A 15,970-nucleotide genomic window follows, 5' to 3' on the forward strand; every position below is an offset into this window, starting at 1 on the left:
TTTGGAGGAGACTTACAGTTTACTTAGGTTTAATAATGTTATAAACAAGATCATGTCAATATAGCAGTGAATAGATTTAAAATGTGAAGACAGGAAGGCTATTTGGACATGTAAAATACCTAAAATATTTTAAAAATATGGTATTACCTAGAAGTCTTATTAATAATATAAACAGCCAATAAACACACACTTTGTGTATTATATACTATATTCTTACAATAAAGTAAGCTAGAGCAAGGAATGTTAAAATCGTAAAGAAGAGAAAATACATTTACTACAGTTCTGTATTTGTTGAAAAAAATCCAAGTGTAGATAGACAAACCCAGAGAGTTCAAACCTGTGTCATTCAAATGTCAACTGTAACCATTTTATTTATTCATTTATTTGTTTATTCATCTATTTTCTTGTTTATTGTTTCTGTTACAGACTCTATGATGTTCTAGGCTTATTGATGTAACATATCTTTGTTTTTCATGACTTATGTCTATCACAGACCTAGAGCCCAGTGTAAATGTCTCTGTACACTGTGGCAATTCTTCTCAACTCATACTCCTTCGTCCTAGGGGTTGTGTGTCAGAAGGGCATGCTGTACCATCACTGCTCTTCCTTCTGTCGCCGCTCCTGCACGTCTCTCGCTGCCCCAGAGCGGTGTAATGACGACTGTGCAGAGGGCTGCAACTGTCCTGAAGGCAAATACTATGAAGACACGCTTAGCTTTTGCGTGCCCATGTAAGTTACCAGAATGCATGGGTAGGATCCAATGTTTCTCTCTCCTTTTTCCTTACAGGTTAAGTGGAGTTTCACACTTGCTTCATTTCTTTCTCTTTTTTTTTTTTCAAATGTAATTGACTCAGCAGCATTTACTGGAAAAAAAATTTTCTCCATTATTGAACAGCCACTTTTTCCCTAAAATAAGTGTCCATATATGCAAAGGTCTGCATGTGAGCTGTTTCATTAATGTTTCTTAATGTCTTTACCTTTATTTCCTTATTTTTAACACTGTACATGTTAACAAACAGATGTAGGAAGAGCTAAGGAATATGATGGTTCACATTTCTACTTGTTTTATCCATATCAAAATTAATAACAAGGTTTCTTTCACTGCCATGTGACAAATTTTAGGAGCGAGATTGGACTGTCTATCAGGATTCAGAAATTCTTCAGTTCTCATGTGAGATCTAGGCTTTTGTCCTATGGGCTGAAATGATATATCTGTTGTATTTCTCTGAAGTTCATTCAGGGACTTTTTTTTGTGACAAAAACAACACAATCTGTACTGTGACTAACACGTTACAGAATTTGTATTACATAAAACACAATCTGAAGGTACACAGGACTCCACATGTAACCGGCTCCTACCATTCATAGAACGGAATGGCATGCAGGCTCATAGAATAATGTCATCTTTAGAGTGTGCCTCATAGAATAATATCATCTTTAGAGTGTGCTTCATAGAATAATGTCATTTTTAGAGTGTGCCTCAGAGTTACCAATTCAGAGCATAAGGTCTGCTTGATTTTAGTGTTTTTTAAAAAGTTTTTTTAATGTTTATTCATTTTTTGAGAGAAAGACACACAGCACAAGTGGGAGAGGGGCAGAGAGAGAGGGAAACACAGAATCTGAAGCAGGTTCCAGGCTCTGAGCTGTCAGCACAGAGCCGGATGTGGGGCTCAAACCCACAAACTGTGAGATCATGAGCTGAAGTCGGACACTTAACCGACTGAGCCACCCAGGCGCCCCAATTTTAGTGTTGTTTTTTCTTTAATTTATATCCTATTTCATTAACTTTTTTTTAATTATTATTACAGATTTCACTGCCGGTGTCACTATAGGGGCAGCGTTTATCAACCTGGAGAGCTCATCCCAACACCGTCGGGCTTATGGTAGATTTCAATGATGGGGATGTACTTGGCAACATGTACTGATACAATTTTTTAATCAAAACTTTAAATGTGACTTCTGTAACTTCAAATATACAGATAAGTTTAATGTGGCCTTTTAAGCCATATATTTAAGTTTAAAAAATTTTTAATGTTTTATTTTTATTTTTGAAAGAGAGAGACAGAGTACAAGCAGGGGAGGGCCGAGAGTGAGGGAGACAGAAACATGCTTCAGGCTCTGAGCTGTCTGCACAGAGCCTGACGGAGGGCTTGAACCCAGCAACCATGAGACCATGACCTGAGTTGAGGTCGGACACTTAACCAACTGAGCCACCCAGGTGCCCCTCAGCCATATCTTTCTTACATTTCAGCATGGAGTGCCCAAGCCTTATGTTCATAACTGCAGAAAACAGTTATGAGTGGAAGTGTCATGCAGCAAAATGGAAGCCCTTTCATTAATTTGCTTCTCAGACAGAAGCACTGCAAGTTGGTGAGAGGTTTCAGTTGGACTGAACCCCATCGTACACTGGAGTCAGTGACCCCTTCCCTAGTGACATTGACCCTAGTGAGATAACACTTACTCATGGCTAACACTCTTTCCTAGTGTAACCTGTTGGTTGAAAATATGGACACGTCCATGCAGCAGTCCACACTGATTTTCATCCAACTTCCTCTTTTAGTGGCACCAGAGGGACAACTGACAGTAGATAATAGTAACAGCAATGATAGTACTAATGTTATCTGGCCATTTCTATAGTCCTGGTGCCGTTCTACAAGTCTTGTGTCTATTACTAAGACACTCATCACTGTGCCCCTAAGAGATAGGCACTGTTGCTTTAGCCCCAGGGTACAGGTAAGGAAAATGATGCCCAAGCAGTTAAGCAACTTGGGAATAAAGCCGATCTTCAATTCTGGGAAACCTGACTCTCAGGTGCTTGGCCTACTGACCATTTGCTCAGCAGCTTATTTTGTATTTATGGCAGATCAGTGTTTAGGGTCAATTTACCTTTATTGTTATCTCCATTTCCCTTCCTACCACAGCTCAATCAAGACACAAAGGCACCCTGCTCTTGCGTCTTTCTCTCATAGGTTGTGCTACTAGCCAGTTTCCCAAACTAGAAACTTGGGGGTCATTTTTGACTTCTTCCTCCAGCTCAATATTCCCAGCCAGTAGCCCCCAACCACAGTGGGCTTTTTACTTTATGGATATGGGTGAAATCCATTCCCTCATTCCCATCACTACTTCCTTGCAATGTCTCTCACTGTCTCTTCTCTGGACATTGCCACCCGGTTTTCTTACCTTTACTTTAGTCTTGCCCCCTTCCATTTTACCTCGGTGTTATCTCTCTTTAGAATTTAATGTAATTGGGTTTATTTAAGTAAACTTGGCAAAAGCGAAGGAACCATTCCACCTCAATAAGAAAAAAAGAATTCCATTAGTGCAGTGACCTCATGTACCACTCCTCTCGAAAAGCCTATGTCCCAGAAAAAGCATGACATGTAAGACCTGAAACTGTGCCCTGAGATCTGTCCGTCTCATCTCCTCTCTGTCACGCACAGTTGTGAGTAAATCATAGCTCTGTTGTCATCTCAGTGTTACATGACGCATAAGCATACTTTTCATGTGATATGGCACCGTATGTTAGTCCGCTTCTTCATCTGGGCTCAAATATAGAATACATGAGCTGGTCCAGAGCTGAAGTAAAAACTGTCTATGCTGTAGTTATTGAGAACTGATGTGTTGTATCCTTTCTTGATTTCTTTTTAAATAAAATATTTAATGTTTATTTCTGTGAGAGATAAAGAGAGAGTGTACCAGCAGGAGAGGGGCAGAGACAGAGGGAGACACAGAATCAGAAGCAGGCTCCAGGCTCTGAGCTGTCAGCACGGAGCCTGATGCAGGGCTTGAACTCACGAACCGCGAGATCATGACCTGAGCCGAAGTCAGATGCTTAACCGACTGAGCCACCTGGGTGCTTCTAGATCATAATTTTCAAGGAAAATGTGACTCCCCTCTATCTTCAACACTGCTGCCAGAATGAGATTTCTAAAATCAGAACCAAACACATTACTTTTCTATGTAAGGTCTCCGGGATAAAGTCTTAGCGTCTTTATGGATCTGGCCTTTGCCTCTTTGCCATCTATATCTCCTGTCACTTCTTACGTCTTACTTTGTTACACAGAACACTGTCCACCACATGAGGCTTTGTACCACATATTCTCTGAGTGCCATAGCCTTCCTGTTTGATTCGTATCATAACGTCCATCCATTCTTTAAAACTGTCCAGATTTTACCTTCTCTGACTGTCTTGATGTCAGTTGCCAAAAATTTTAAGACATTTTTCTGTGCTTTACTTTTGTATCTTAAACATATTTCCATGTTGCATATGTCACACTGCATAAATTCTTTATATGTCTTCCTTTCTTACTAGAACATAAGCACTTGGGTAAAGTCTATGAATTTTGGTTTTTGTATCCCCCATGCCTATTGTAGCGCCCCTCACATACATGTTTGATAAACATTGAACTGAAATAGCTCTCTTCAAACTGGACTTAAGCCAAACACTTACTGGATTGTTTTTGATATACAGAAAAAACTTTGTGCCTTCATGATTATTTGTTTGCTTCTACTAGCCAGTGTTCAAATGGGACTGTGAAATGTGATGAGCCAGCAACGCCCTCTACTGGTAAGATCTAGGTAGCTGTTCTCCTTAAAGAGAATGCAGTTCCAATACTGCTGCCATTTTTCTGGGAATCATAAATCCATCACAGCCCTCCTTGCCAATGTGCATGAATATAGTCTTGGTGTTATTTCTCAATATGATGCTCCAGTGCTTCCTAACTTTTTCACTTCCATAATGATAATAATTGTAGGACATCCTGGGGTGAGTTTGCAAGGCTCCTGTGGGGTAGAGCTGATCGACCTAGGGGATGTTGCTTAGACGCTGCCTACCCCAGAACCACGTCAGGTGCATGGAGAGCTTTAGGAATATGTATTCAGGCACCTGTTGGAACTCACTTGTAGGGCAATGGTTGGAAAACTACTCTAGGCCAGGACTTCTCAGATTTAATGTGTGCACAATCACCTGGGAACCTTGATAAAACATTAATTCTGATCCAGCAGGTCAGGGATGATGTCTGAGACTCTACCTCTCTGTTTATGACCAAGGTAGTGTCATTGCCACTGGTTCTTGGACTCTAGGACTAACAGCCATTAATTAATAGTGGATTCTAAAATAACATCTACTGCCATCTCTCCTTAGAATGACATTTTACACTTGCATATCATTCCTGAAAATCCTATATATTAGAGCACCCTATATATTATTTATTTTCATCATAATGCCTCAAATTTTTAGTTATTGTTCAGAAATTCTAGGGAAATCATTAACAACACTGCTTTCATTGCTTTTAATATATAGAGCCTAGACTGATAAAAATGAATCTATTGTTTTGTTATTTGCATGGTCTTGTATATTCTATTATGAATTAGCTTCGATTTATAGGCACTGGATTTGCTTTATGATAAGGATTCAAGCTATCTAGGCTTCTATACAGGCTATGTTCATGGACCACACATACTCAGTAGCAACTGGGCCCTCCTTTTCCTGTCCCATTTGCTTCAGTGTGACTTAGAATAAAGAGGGGAAAATCCAGGTGGCCAGACTTCTCACAGAGGAATGCACAAGATTTGATCTCATTGGCCCCAGAAAAGGGAGCTTATTTAATCCCTCTGAGCCCAAAAGCTTTGTGGAAGAATATGTAGCCCCTGCCCTGTCTATAATTATGTCTGCTTCTGCACTTCTACAGTATAGTGAGGACTTACATAAATAATGACTCAGAGGTAAAGCAAGATCTAAAAGTATTATGTGTTCATTGTAAATACATGGCTTTGTAAGAGCTTCAGTATATTATGTTACCAGTCCCTCCAAAATTGAAAATGTATGTTTGGATTAATCAAAATACCCTGTTTCTTGACCTCAGAAAGTTATATAATAGTTGTTTCGTTATTGCTTTGGGGAAGGCAGTTAAGGTTTTCAAACTGAAAACAGGTTTTAGACACTTAGGAGACAAAAGAGAATCTTCCTAGACAAGGTTTGTAAGCTCCTCAAGCAAACATTACAGAGTCAGAGCATCATCTAATAGTAATCGGTAAGATACTTTATGGTGAAACCTGATTTGATGACAAATGGATGTCAGTATGGTTATTTGTCTATGAAGCAAATACAGTGCTAAGGGTATCTTATGTGTTCCTTTTTCTCTAAAGTTCCTGCCTGTCCTGAGGGAAAAGTGTATTTTGACTGCAGATTTCCTGACCCTGAATTGCCAGCGGGTGGTGTAAATTGTGAGACTACGTGTGCAAACCTGGCCATGAACTTCACTTGCGCCCCATCGTCACCCTGTATAAGTGGTTGTGTTTGTGCTCCAGGGTAAGCCTCTTTTTTAGAAAAAAAAAAAAAAAAATAGAGCATTCAGGATTTGACAGAAAATGCAAGAGCTCTTAAAAACATTATTTGTAAACAGCTAAAATTGTTGTTCGGCTTGGTGGTTAACTTTGAGCTGGTAATTTGAAGACTATTGTAATTATTTCCCTATACTCATGTAATAGATCACAAATGTTCTTTTTGAAATATTACATACAACATATAACAAATGATTCAGTAGGTCACGTATATGTTATATATACGTTATTATTAAAGTAATACAAAGAATCTAGGAGAGAATTCATATCAGGATGGACTTGGCATTTATCTCCTGGTTTAACTGCAATTTTGGGGAAGTGATAGTGACCCATTGTCCATACAAAATACTTCAAGAGCATATCTTTTGTATAGTCTGTTGTGCTGTTAATGTTGTTGAAGCTAAGTTATAATAGTGATGCTAATGTTTTATTTGATGAATGTTATAGAAAGTGGTGTGTTGAGGCTACATAGGGGTAACTCTGGCTTCAAACACACTGGAGTTCAAATCCCCATTCTGCTGATGTTGGTTGACTGATTATTCTGCAAGTTTCTTTTAAGCCTGTAGCTTTGTGAACTACAGTGTGTGTGTGTGTGTGTGTGTGTGTATGTGTGTGTGTGTTGTGTGTGTGCATGTGTGTGTGCATGTGTATTCAATAAATATGAGTTACTACCTTATGGCAGAATAGTTGACTACTACCTTTGTCAATTTCTTTAGTAGCAGTAATGCCTTATACACTGGGAAAGCAAATACAGAATCTGGCAGCTATCAGCTTCTTCACAGGCACATATAACATCTGGTCTCCCTGGCCTTTCCTCTTCTGGTAGTGAATGGAGGCAGTGTACAGAGAGAGGCCACCTGAGGCAAACAGGTCACCCATTCTTCCTTGGTGAATATACTCACACAGAGGGATTCCGGGGCTCAGTTCATACAAACCATGAGCGAGGAAGAAAGAAGTTTTGTGGTCTGTTTCTCAAGAGAATTGCATTTGTCTAAATGGTCCCCATCTGGAATGGTTAAAAGAGTCAAGTGACTTGGGACTGTACCAATCTCTTAGAAAGGAAATACATAGGAGGTTGAAAGAATGCCATGCATGGGAAAATAAAGGCAGGTAGAAATCAATTCATAGAGCAGATGAGTGAGGAAGACAGTTTGGTGAAAAGGACAAAGGAAATATAACCTTTATTATGGTAAAATAATTGAAACCTACAACATTGCTTCATTTATTTGATTTGATTGTGACTCAAGGATGCATGGATGATTAGATAAAGCTGCATCCTAATTTTGTTTCATATGCTTGCAGTTGATGCTATTATTTAAAAAAATCTATTTACTGTCACCTTTGACTTTTAGTTCAACAATGATATATTTATTTATTTGTCTAATTTCATTGCAAAAACTAAAGACATTTTCTCCCACCTGTCTTATTATATTGAAGTAAATATAGTTGGAACTAAGTAAGAGAACTCTGACTGGTTTGGAAGTAATTTTATCACATAGAGCCTTCTGTTATAAAGTTATTCATGGCCATATAATTTGGATTATCTTCCATATGATCTTGGCTGGCTTATTTTAGGACAATAAACCTGGCCTCCCCAGTTTTGATGGAGCTCCTTAGAGTGACAGGAGTTTATTTAGTCTGAGAGATCCTCAGACCTCAGTTTAGAAATATCTATGGATTAAAGAAATAGAAAGCAATCGAGTGGAAAGAGTCATACAGAAATAGGTTCAAATATTGGCTCACCTTATTGGCTGGAGTATCTCAGGTTAAGTGACTTAACCACTTGGAATCTCAGTTTCCTCTTTTTAAAATGTATATACAAATGTCTATTTCATGGGGGTGGAGTATGTGCAGTATACCGTTATAAGGTACTCATGTGTGGGACACCACAGTATTGGTGAGCTACTGTGTGGAGGAGGACACTACTAAAATATATTTATACGATAACAACAGAATCTACCTACAGGATTGTCACTAGGATTAGTTTGAGTTAGTGCTATATGTAAAGTAGTTAGAACAATGTCTGGGCCATAGTAAGCACTCAAAAATATTAGTTTGTGCTGTTGATTTTATTATCTTTGCAAGATATTTAATGAAGTACTTGCATTAAAGGTTTTTACAAATTTCTATGTATAGGGAGTGTGGGACATAAAAGACTGCACTAAACCGAGTCTTAAACAGTGAGAAGTTTTTCAGGAGGAGCAAGGGAGGAGAAGGGTTTTCCAGACAGAGGAGACATGGCAATGCCCAAGGAAAGTGGTTAGAAGTTTGAGAGGGTTGAGCTGAGAAAATGCAGACTGTAGGACACTGTTGTCTGCAGGGAGAAACCTAAATGAAATAATGCAGCATTTATGGAGGTAGGTTCATGTATTCACCTTCACTCAACACCTGCTATATGCTCGACATTAGGATGCAATCATCAAAATACTCATGGTTCCCCCCAGTGGAGTTTGAACATTGAATAAGGAGTTACAGTTCTGTGCTAGAAGAGATGTGAGGGAAAGCAGAGAAGGAAACATATGGCATCATTTCTATTTGAGAGAAGAAGCAAGAATTCAGGATTCCTGACTTCTAGGTTAATTTTGATAGCATTGAATTATAACATTTTAAAGCAAATTCAGAAAAAAGCTTAATATATTTTGTCTGTTTTTAGTAGTTACTTATTTTTTTAGTTACTTATTTTTATTAGTTTGCTTTATTTATTTATTTATTTTTGATAGAGAGCGTGCGTGAGCTTGTGTGAGGGGTGGGAGCAGAGGAAGGGGGAGAGGGAATCTCAAGCAGACTGCATGCTCAAATCTCAAGCTCACGACTGTGAGATCATGACTTGAGCCGAAATCAAGAGTCAGATGAGCCACCCAGGTGCCCCTTAAATTACTATTATATAGTTATATTATTATAGTTTAAAGTTTATTAGTAGTATTTTATTATTGTTTATGACATAAATTCTTGAGAAAAGATTTTACGAATATTGAAAAATATATGTATATATTTATATTAAGGGTATTGCAGTATATATCATATATAATATGCATTTATTTCATTTTCATATCAAAATATTTTGAAAATACACCTAAGTTAATTCTCCTTTGAGATTATGAGATTTAATTTTATATTTCATAGATAGTTCAAGATACTTTTTTATGGGATAATCTTTCAAGAAGGAAATAGCACATCAAAGGAAACCAGCAATCAAAAGTTGTTATGTTAATAACCAAGAATGTGAAACATTTGATACAATGCTTTTTATTCAAAACACATCTTAACTAAATTCTCATGCTTTTAAGTTTAAGCACTTCCATAAGGAGCTTTTGATTACTCTCCATCCTGTAACAGAAAATGTTATCTATCTCATAACTTACCATTTTACTGAAAAATTGTAGGCCTCACAGTTTTTTTCTTTGAAGTAGCAAATATTGATTTTAAAAAAGCCTCACTTATTCTTTAAATGTTGTTTTCAGAATAGATCACTGTAACCGGAAATTTAAGCTTCTGTTTCTGTTTTATGCTGCTAAGCAATAACAAAAAGTTTAAAATATTGCATCCAATCACTTGCCTGGCATTTTTTTAAAATTTTTTTTTTTATTTCTGAGAGAGAGAGAGAGAGAGAGAGAGACAGCTTGAACAGGGGAGGGTCAGAGAGAGAGGGAGACACAGAATCTGAAGCAGGCTCCAGGCTCTGAGCTAGCTGTCAGCACAGAGCCCGACACAGGGCTCGAACCCACGAACCGTGAGATTATGACCTGAGCCGAAGTCGGACGCCCAACCGACTGAGCCACCTAGGTGACCGTTGCCTGGCGTTTTATTTACTACTATGATAGGCAACGTACTGTGTGAGAAAGAGGGAGAGAAAGATTAGATCTCACCTCTTCATAGGTCAGATAGAACATGCCTGTGGCAGCTGTAATTAACATAGATGGTGTTGAAAATGTGACGAGATTATTGATTTTTTTAAAACTGAAATTAGTAGTTTATACTAACTAGCATTTACTTCTTCACTGGGAAGAATGGCAGAGCACAAAGGAAAGTGTTATGTTCCTGAAAGCTGTCCATGCATCTGGAAAGATTGGGAGTACCTCTCAGGAGAAGTGATTGCTACACCATGTTATACCTGGTAATGAGATCCATTTATTTCACAATGTTTTTCCTAAACAATTGTATTCGTTTCCATCATCTTGTATTTACTTAATGTGGCTGACTTCAGCAACAAAACAAATCAAGCTGGAGCAAATAAGATTTTAAAATCATACAGGAGTTGACAAAGAGTTACTATCTACAAGGGAATCATACCATTAATTTTGGGCATATTTGTTTCCAGAAAAGAAAACTGTGAAATGTGAAAGTTGGGAAATTTAACTAGAAAAAATATCTCAAGTTTGTAGGAAAGTAATAGATGTTCCAAAGAGAAGATCACATATAATGGAAGGTTTTCTGTTTGGAAATAAGCCAAAACAATACCACAAGATAAAACTGAAATAAAGTTTCCTTAAAATGTGGAAAACAAATTCCAAGCTCCTGAACAATATCATGTATAATGTATTCAAACTGATCCAAATACAGGAGATGGCATTGTGGGCTTTTTTGCTACCATCAGGAGTATATTTAATTTTCACTCAGCATCTGTTTTCAGGTGGCCCAAGCACAATTTTTAGGCTTGGTTGTGGTGTCTGAGAATATATTTAAGCAAAATGATAAATAAAGGCCTAATTTGTCAGTGTAATCAATGTTATCGAGCCAACTGGCAATATTTGTAAGGGCTACTGGCTCAGTGAATGTTCTTGACTATAAACCTTACAGTGTTTATACTGCTTGAAAAACATTAATTAGAGCCCAATGTCTTAGAAAGATAACTGGTATTCTCTTTTGATAGTGTCTGTCGAAGAGGAATGTTCAATTGCACATATTATCCATGCCCAGCAGTGTGCACAATATATGGGGACCGGCATTATCATTCGTTTGATGGACTGGAATATGACTATATCAGTGATTGCCAAGTGTTTTTGATAAAGGTATGTCACAACTATGTACTTTTGTTTGCACTTGTGTGAAGACTTCATGTGAAAACCAAGTGTGCTACTACATGATATATCAAAGCCAAAGGTCATTTTAAAAACCTACAAAAGTTATAGCAATTTAAAACATTTCCTTGACTCATTCTTAAGGTTTATTCCTTATAGGTGTTGGGCTAATTCTTAAACTTTCTGTGCTTCAGGTTTGTCATTTGTAAAATGGAGATAATAATTGTACCTGTCTCCTGGGATGGTTCTTAGGATTAAATAAGATAAATGTATGTAAAGCTCTTAGATAGTGCTGGGTATATAGTAAGTGCTCCATAAATGTCAGCCATCTTTATTTTTATTGGCTTAGTTTGGCAAATGTAAGTATAAGACATCAAACCAGCATTGAACAATATGTGTTGTTTATGGTTATAGCAATAAAGAGACATTATTCTTAACTTTAGACATGTTATCTTGATGCTATCCTGCAGTAAACCCTGGGCTTTGCATATCTGATAAAATTCTTAATCTCATGTTTAATGCATTTAGATTTCCTTTATACCTGAATTTTATTTAGAACTCACTGATCCCAGAATTAAATTTCTAAATGTAAAATGTAAGCTTTAGAAAGAAGCTGTATGAGAATAAACAAAATAACATATTTTCTTCCAGCAAGGTAACTTGTGATTATTTTGAATGCATATTTTTCCCCCTGGGTAAGGCTTTTATGTTATTAGAGGTTTGTGTGTGACCCTGTTCTTTTAAGCATATGTCAGCAAAGTAGGCACATTTCTATTTTGTATTAGTTCTATTAAATAGAAAACGAACAGTAAAATCGAAAGCGCTCCAAACTTAAACAACTCCTGCTTATGCTTTAAACGATTAAATTTCCCATTTGAGAAATAGTCAGCCTCCATTATGAGCAATTCTAAGTTTCTTAAAGAGTAGATCCAAATTCTAAACTTGAGAAGACTGGGATCATGCCTTACATTTCTTTCTCCCTCCCAAAGTCATTTTACAAAATGCTAGGTAGGCGTTTGGTGAACTGTTACTAACTACTGATTTGAGCTGTATACTCTGCCTGGCTTTTTTGTAACCTCTCATTTGTCTTCACAGTAGAGAAATCATAGTGTTTACCCATCTATTTTAAAATAATGATTGTACAGAAAGCATTTGAAGTAGAATATTTGTCTCAACTCTTATTCCTGGTAAAATGAAAGTATGTCCTTATGTTTGATGCTGAATGGCTCTAGCAGCCTTTTCTTTCTTTTTTCTTTTCTTTTCTTTTCTTTTCTTTTCTTTTCTCTTCTTTTCTCTTCTTTTCTTTTCTTTTCTTTTCTTTTCTTTTCTTTTCTTTTCTTTTCTTTTCTTTTTCTCTTTTCTTCTTCCCTTTCCTCTCCTCTCCTCTCCTTTCCTTTTACTGACTCTGCACTATACCAGTACCATTCCATTTTTTTCAGGTAAGAGCCATTAAAGTTTGGCTTTTAGACTTTTAAAACCTGATTTCCTGTCATCACTTTAATTTGCTCTTATATCTTTCTGTTAAAAATCAATACCTCATGTTCAGTTTCAAATTTTAATAAGATATGTCTGTCTCTATATAAGAAGATATGTCATAGGAGACGTGCTTCTAATCTTTTAGTAAGCAATGAAATTTAGGTCCCTAATTTAATATCTGGATCAAGATCTGTCATTAGGGCTCATGTAGTAAGATTAAGATATGAAGAATATTAAAAGTCTAAATTTTCAAGTCCTAGAATTATATGTGTCTTTTTTTCAACAAAAGCAGTATTTTTTTTTACACTGACAATGTTTTTTTTTTTTAAAGAAAGTGTTTATAAAAAATAGACTTCAGAATGTGACTTTTACTGTATTTAATTTGGTATTTAAAGACAAGAAAAACTGGGTTGCCTGGGTGGCTCAGTCAGTCAAGCATCTGACTCTTGATTTTGGCTCAGGTCATGGTGGTTCATGAGTCTGAGCCCAGCGTCTGGCTCTGTGCTAACAGAGCAGAGCATCCTTGAGATTCTCTCTCTCTCTCTCTCTCTTTCAAATAAACTTAAAAGAAAGCTTTTGATGTTTTTGACTGACTTCCTGTTTAGCAAACTCTGATCGTCTCTAATATTTATTTCCAGATTAGTCCCATAAAAGGAAAACTATTCTAAATCTTTCTTAAAGTTTCAAACTCAGGATATGGGCAGTCAATTTAAAATTCTCTTTAGATGGTAATCATTTGCATGTTTTAACCATCTCTAAGCGGATCACTTTTATTCCCTGAAATGAGGCTTTTAGTGTGGTTTGTCTTGCAAGGGCAGTTTTCATTTATATTGTTTGTATGACACCCATGCTAAGACAAAGGGGTCAGAGGCAGAAAGATAACTTGGACTTTTACTAGTAATTAGTATAATATATCTGGTCTCCATTACGGTGGATATTTTCAACCGCAATCAGTTTTGCATAGTTTCCTAAACATTTATATATTAGGAAAATCAGACATTTTAAAAACATTTAATTTTTTTAAATGTTTATTTATTTTGAGAGACAGAGACAGAGTGTGAGCAGGGGAGGGGCAGAGAGGGGTAGACACAGAATCCAAAACAGGCTCCAGGCTCTGAGCTAGCTGTCAGCACAGAGCCCAACATGGGGCTCAAACCCATGAACTGTGAGATCATGACCTGAGTTGAAGTCAGATGCTTACCCGATCGAGCCATCCAGGCACCCCAGGAAAATCAGAAACATTGAAAATTAAATTAAACTATATAATGCAAATCTAAAGAAAATTCCTCTCCGATTGTGATACATTAATGTTGCCAATGTTAAAATGGAAGTGAAAAGTACATTAATTTTATTTAATTATTAAAATTATATGAATAAAACTTTTTAGATGGCTCTGGCATATTTTTAATCTATTTCAGTAGGAAGATGAAAATCTCAGAATTTATCTGATTAATTCTGTGTCTTTTCAAAAAATTACTGCTTAATTAATTTTCTATTTTATCCATGTAAGCTAACTCTTAAATATTACATCCTTGATGGAAATTTCAGGCAAGATGGTTGTGATGTTTTATCCATAAGACTGATCTTCATTATTTTTTCTTTTTTAAAATATATTTTTAAAGTTTATTTCTTTATTTTGAGGAGAGAGAGAGAGAGAAAGAGAAAGAGAAAGAGAGACAGAGAGAGAATCCCAAATCCCAAGCAGGCTTCACTCTATCAGTGCAGAGCCCAATGTAGGGTTTGAACTCACAAACTGTGAGATCATGATCTGGGCTGAGATCAAGAGTCAGATGCTTAACCGACAGAGTCACCCAGGTGCCCCGATTGATCTTCATTATTAATCTTAGATATTAAGGTTCAGTATTTACTTTGCATGTAATAGTTTACATACTTAGATAAATCACCCTATATATTAAACCTTTTAAAATATTCCGTAACACTTAATAGCATAAGCTTTCCAGTAATTATTATCTTTTCCCTTCCTTTCCTTCCTTCCTTCCTTCCTTCCTTCCTTCCTTCCTTCCTTCCTGCCTGCCTGCCTGCCTTCCTTCCTTCCTTCCTTCCTTCCTTCCTTCTTCCTTCCTTCCAGCCTTCCAGCCTTCCCTCCTTCCTTCCTTCCTTCCTTCCTTCCTTCCTTCCTTCCTTCCTTTCTTTCATAATTTAATTTACACTCTATGCCTCTATGCTAGGAGCTGCTGAGGGTACAATTATTATGACATTAACTTTTACCCTCAATTGTTTTATGTTTGGAGAAGTCATTAATAAACAAGAAGCTAGAAGGCTGGGATAAATGAAAACTCTCTTGTGGGAATGTAACTGACTTTGACCGGAGAAACAGCAAGCAGGAAAGTTTCATGGATGGGGGAGGAATTGGTACTACATTACAACTCATTTCTTTCTCCGTACTTTCAAGTAGATTTCCTCAATAATGAAGCATCTCAGAGTGGTTTTCTCCTCATGGCGTTCTGGTTAGGGGCCTGCTATTTCAGGGAGCCGACGGTAGGGGGTCCTGGTAATCTGTGGCCAGAGCTCCAAGGGAAATACCATCTCAAGGAAATCTCTGAACAAGACTGTACGCCTCACAATGGTGACAACTGACGGATGGTTGTGCCTTACATGCTGCAGGAATTCATGGGTGTTCTGTTGTCATTTATGCAACTGGGACAGTGTCAGTGTGACTGCCCGACTCTGCTTTCTCAGCTTGCTTGTATTACTCTCTTTCTGTGTCTTTTATCTTTTCATCACTTCATTGTTTCTGCTTCCTTATATTTTAGGCTTGCTGTCATCTGTTCAGCCTCACTCTACCTTCTATCCTCTTTCTGTCTGTTCACCCTCAAATCTTACTAAAAAAAAACTTTAAGAATCCCCAACATTCTCTGGTTCAAGTGTGAGGGCTAAAACAGTCTTTTTTTCATGCTTGCATTAAACTCTGTTGGCCCAAGTTGGTATCATGACTGTACCACTGTAGAGAGTGGCAAGATCACCCCTTCTGTGTCATTCTGTGAGGGAAATGAGTTCTCAAGGAGAAAAGCCCATCAAATGATCTCTGAAAAAGCTGAAGTTACCAGAACGTTGCTTTGATGCACCAGAAGATTCTCATTTAGAGAAAGAACAACCGACAAAATTTCTGGATG

The 15,970-nt window shown here is 37.2% G+C and overlaps 1 protein-coding gene across 1 annotated transcript in view; it reads left to right on the plus strand.

Moving 5' to 3' along the window:
* The window catches only part of OTOGL (otogelin like), a 145,092-nt gene that overhangs the window by 57,123 nt on the left and 71,999 nt on the right, over positions 1 to 15,970 (plus strand). The window contains 6 exon segments of the mRNA XM_039235570.1: positions 564 to 729; positions 1,809 to 1,883; positions 4,515 to 4,567; positions 6,148 to 6,310; positions 10,349 to 10,456; positions 11,213 to 11,351. Coding sequence (XP_039091501.1) covers positions 564 to 729; positions 1,809 to 1,883; positions 4,515 to 4,567; positions 6,148 to 6,310; positions 10,349 to 10,456; positions 11,213 to 11,351 — 704 coding nt within the window.

The sequence above is a fragment of the Hyaena hyaena genome, unplaced genomic scaffold (assembly GCF_003009895.1).
Source record: "Hyaena hyaena isolate Hyena2069 unplaced genomic scaffold, ASM300989v1 scaffold_99, whole genome shotgun sequence".
NCBI classification, from domain to species: Eukaryota; Metazoa; Chordata; class Mammalia; order Carnivora; family Hyaenidae; genus Hyaena; species Hyaena hyaena.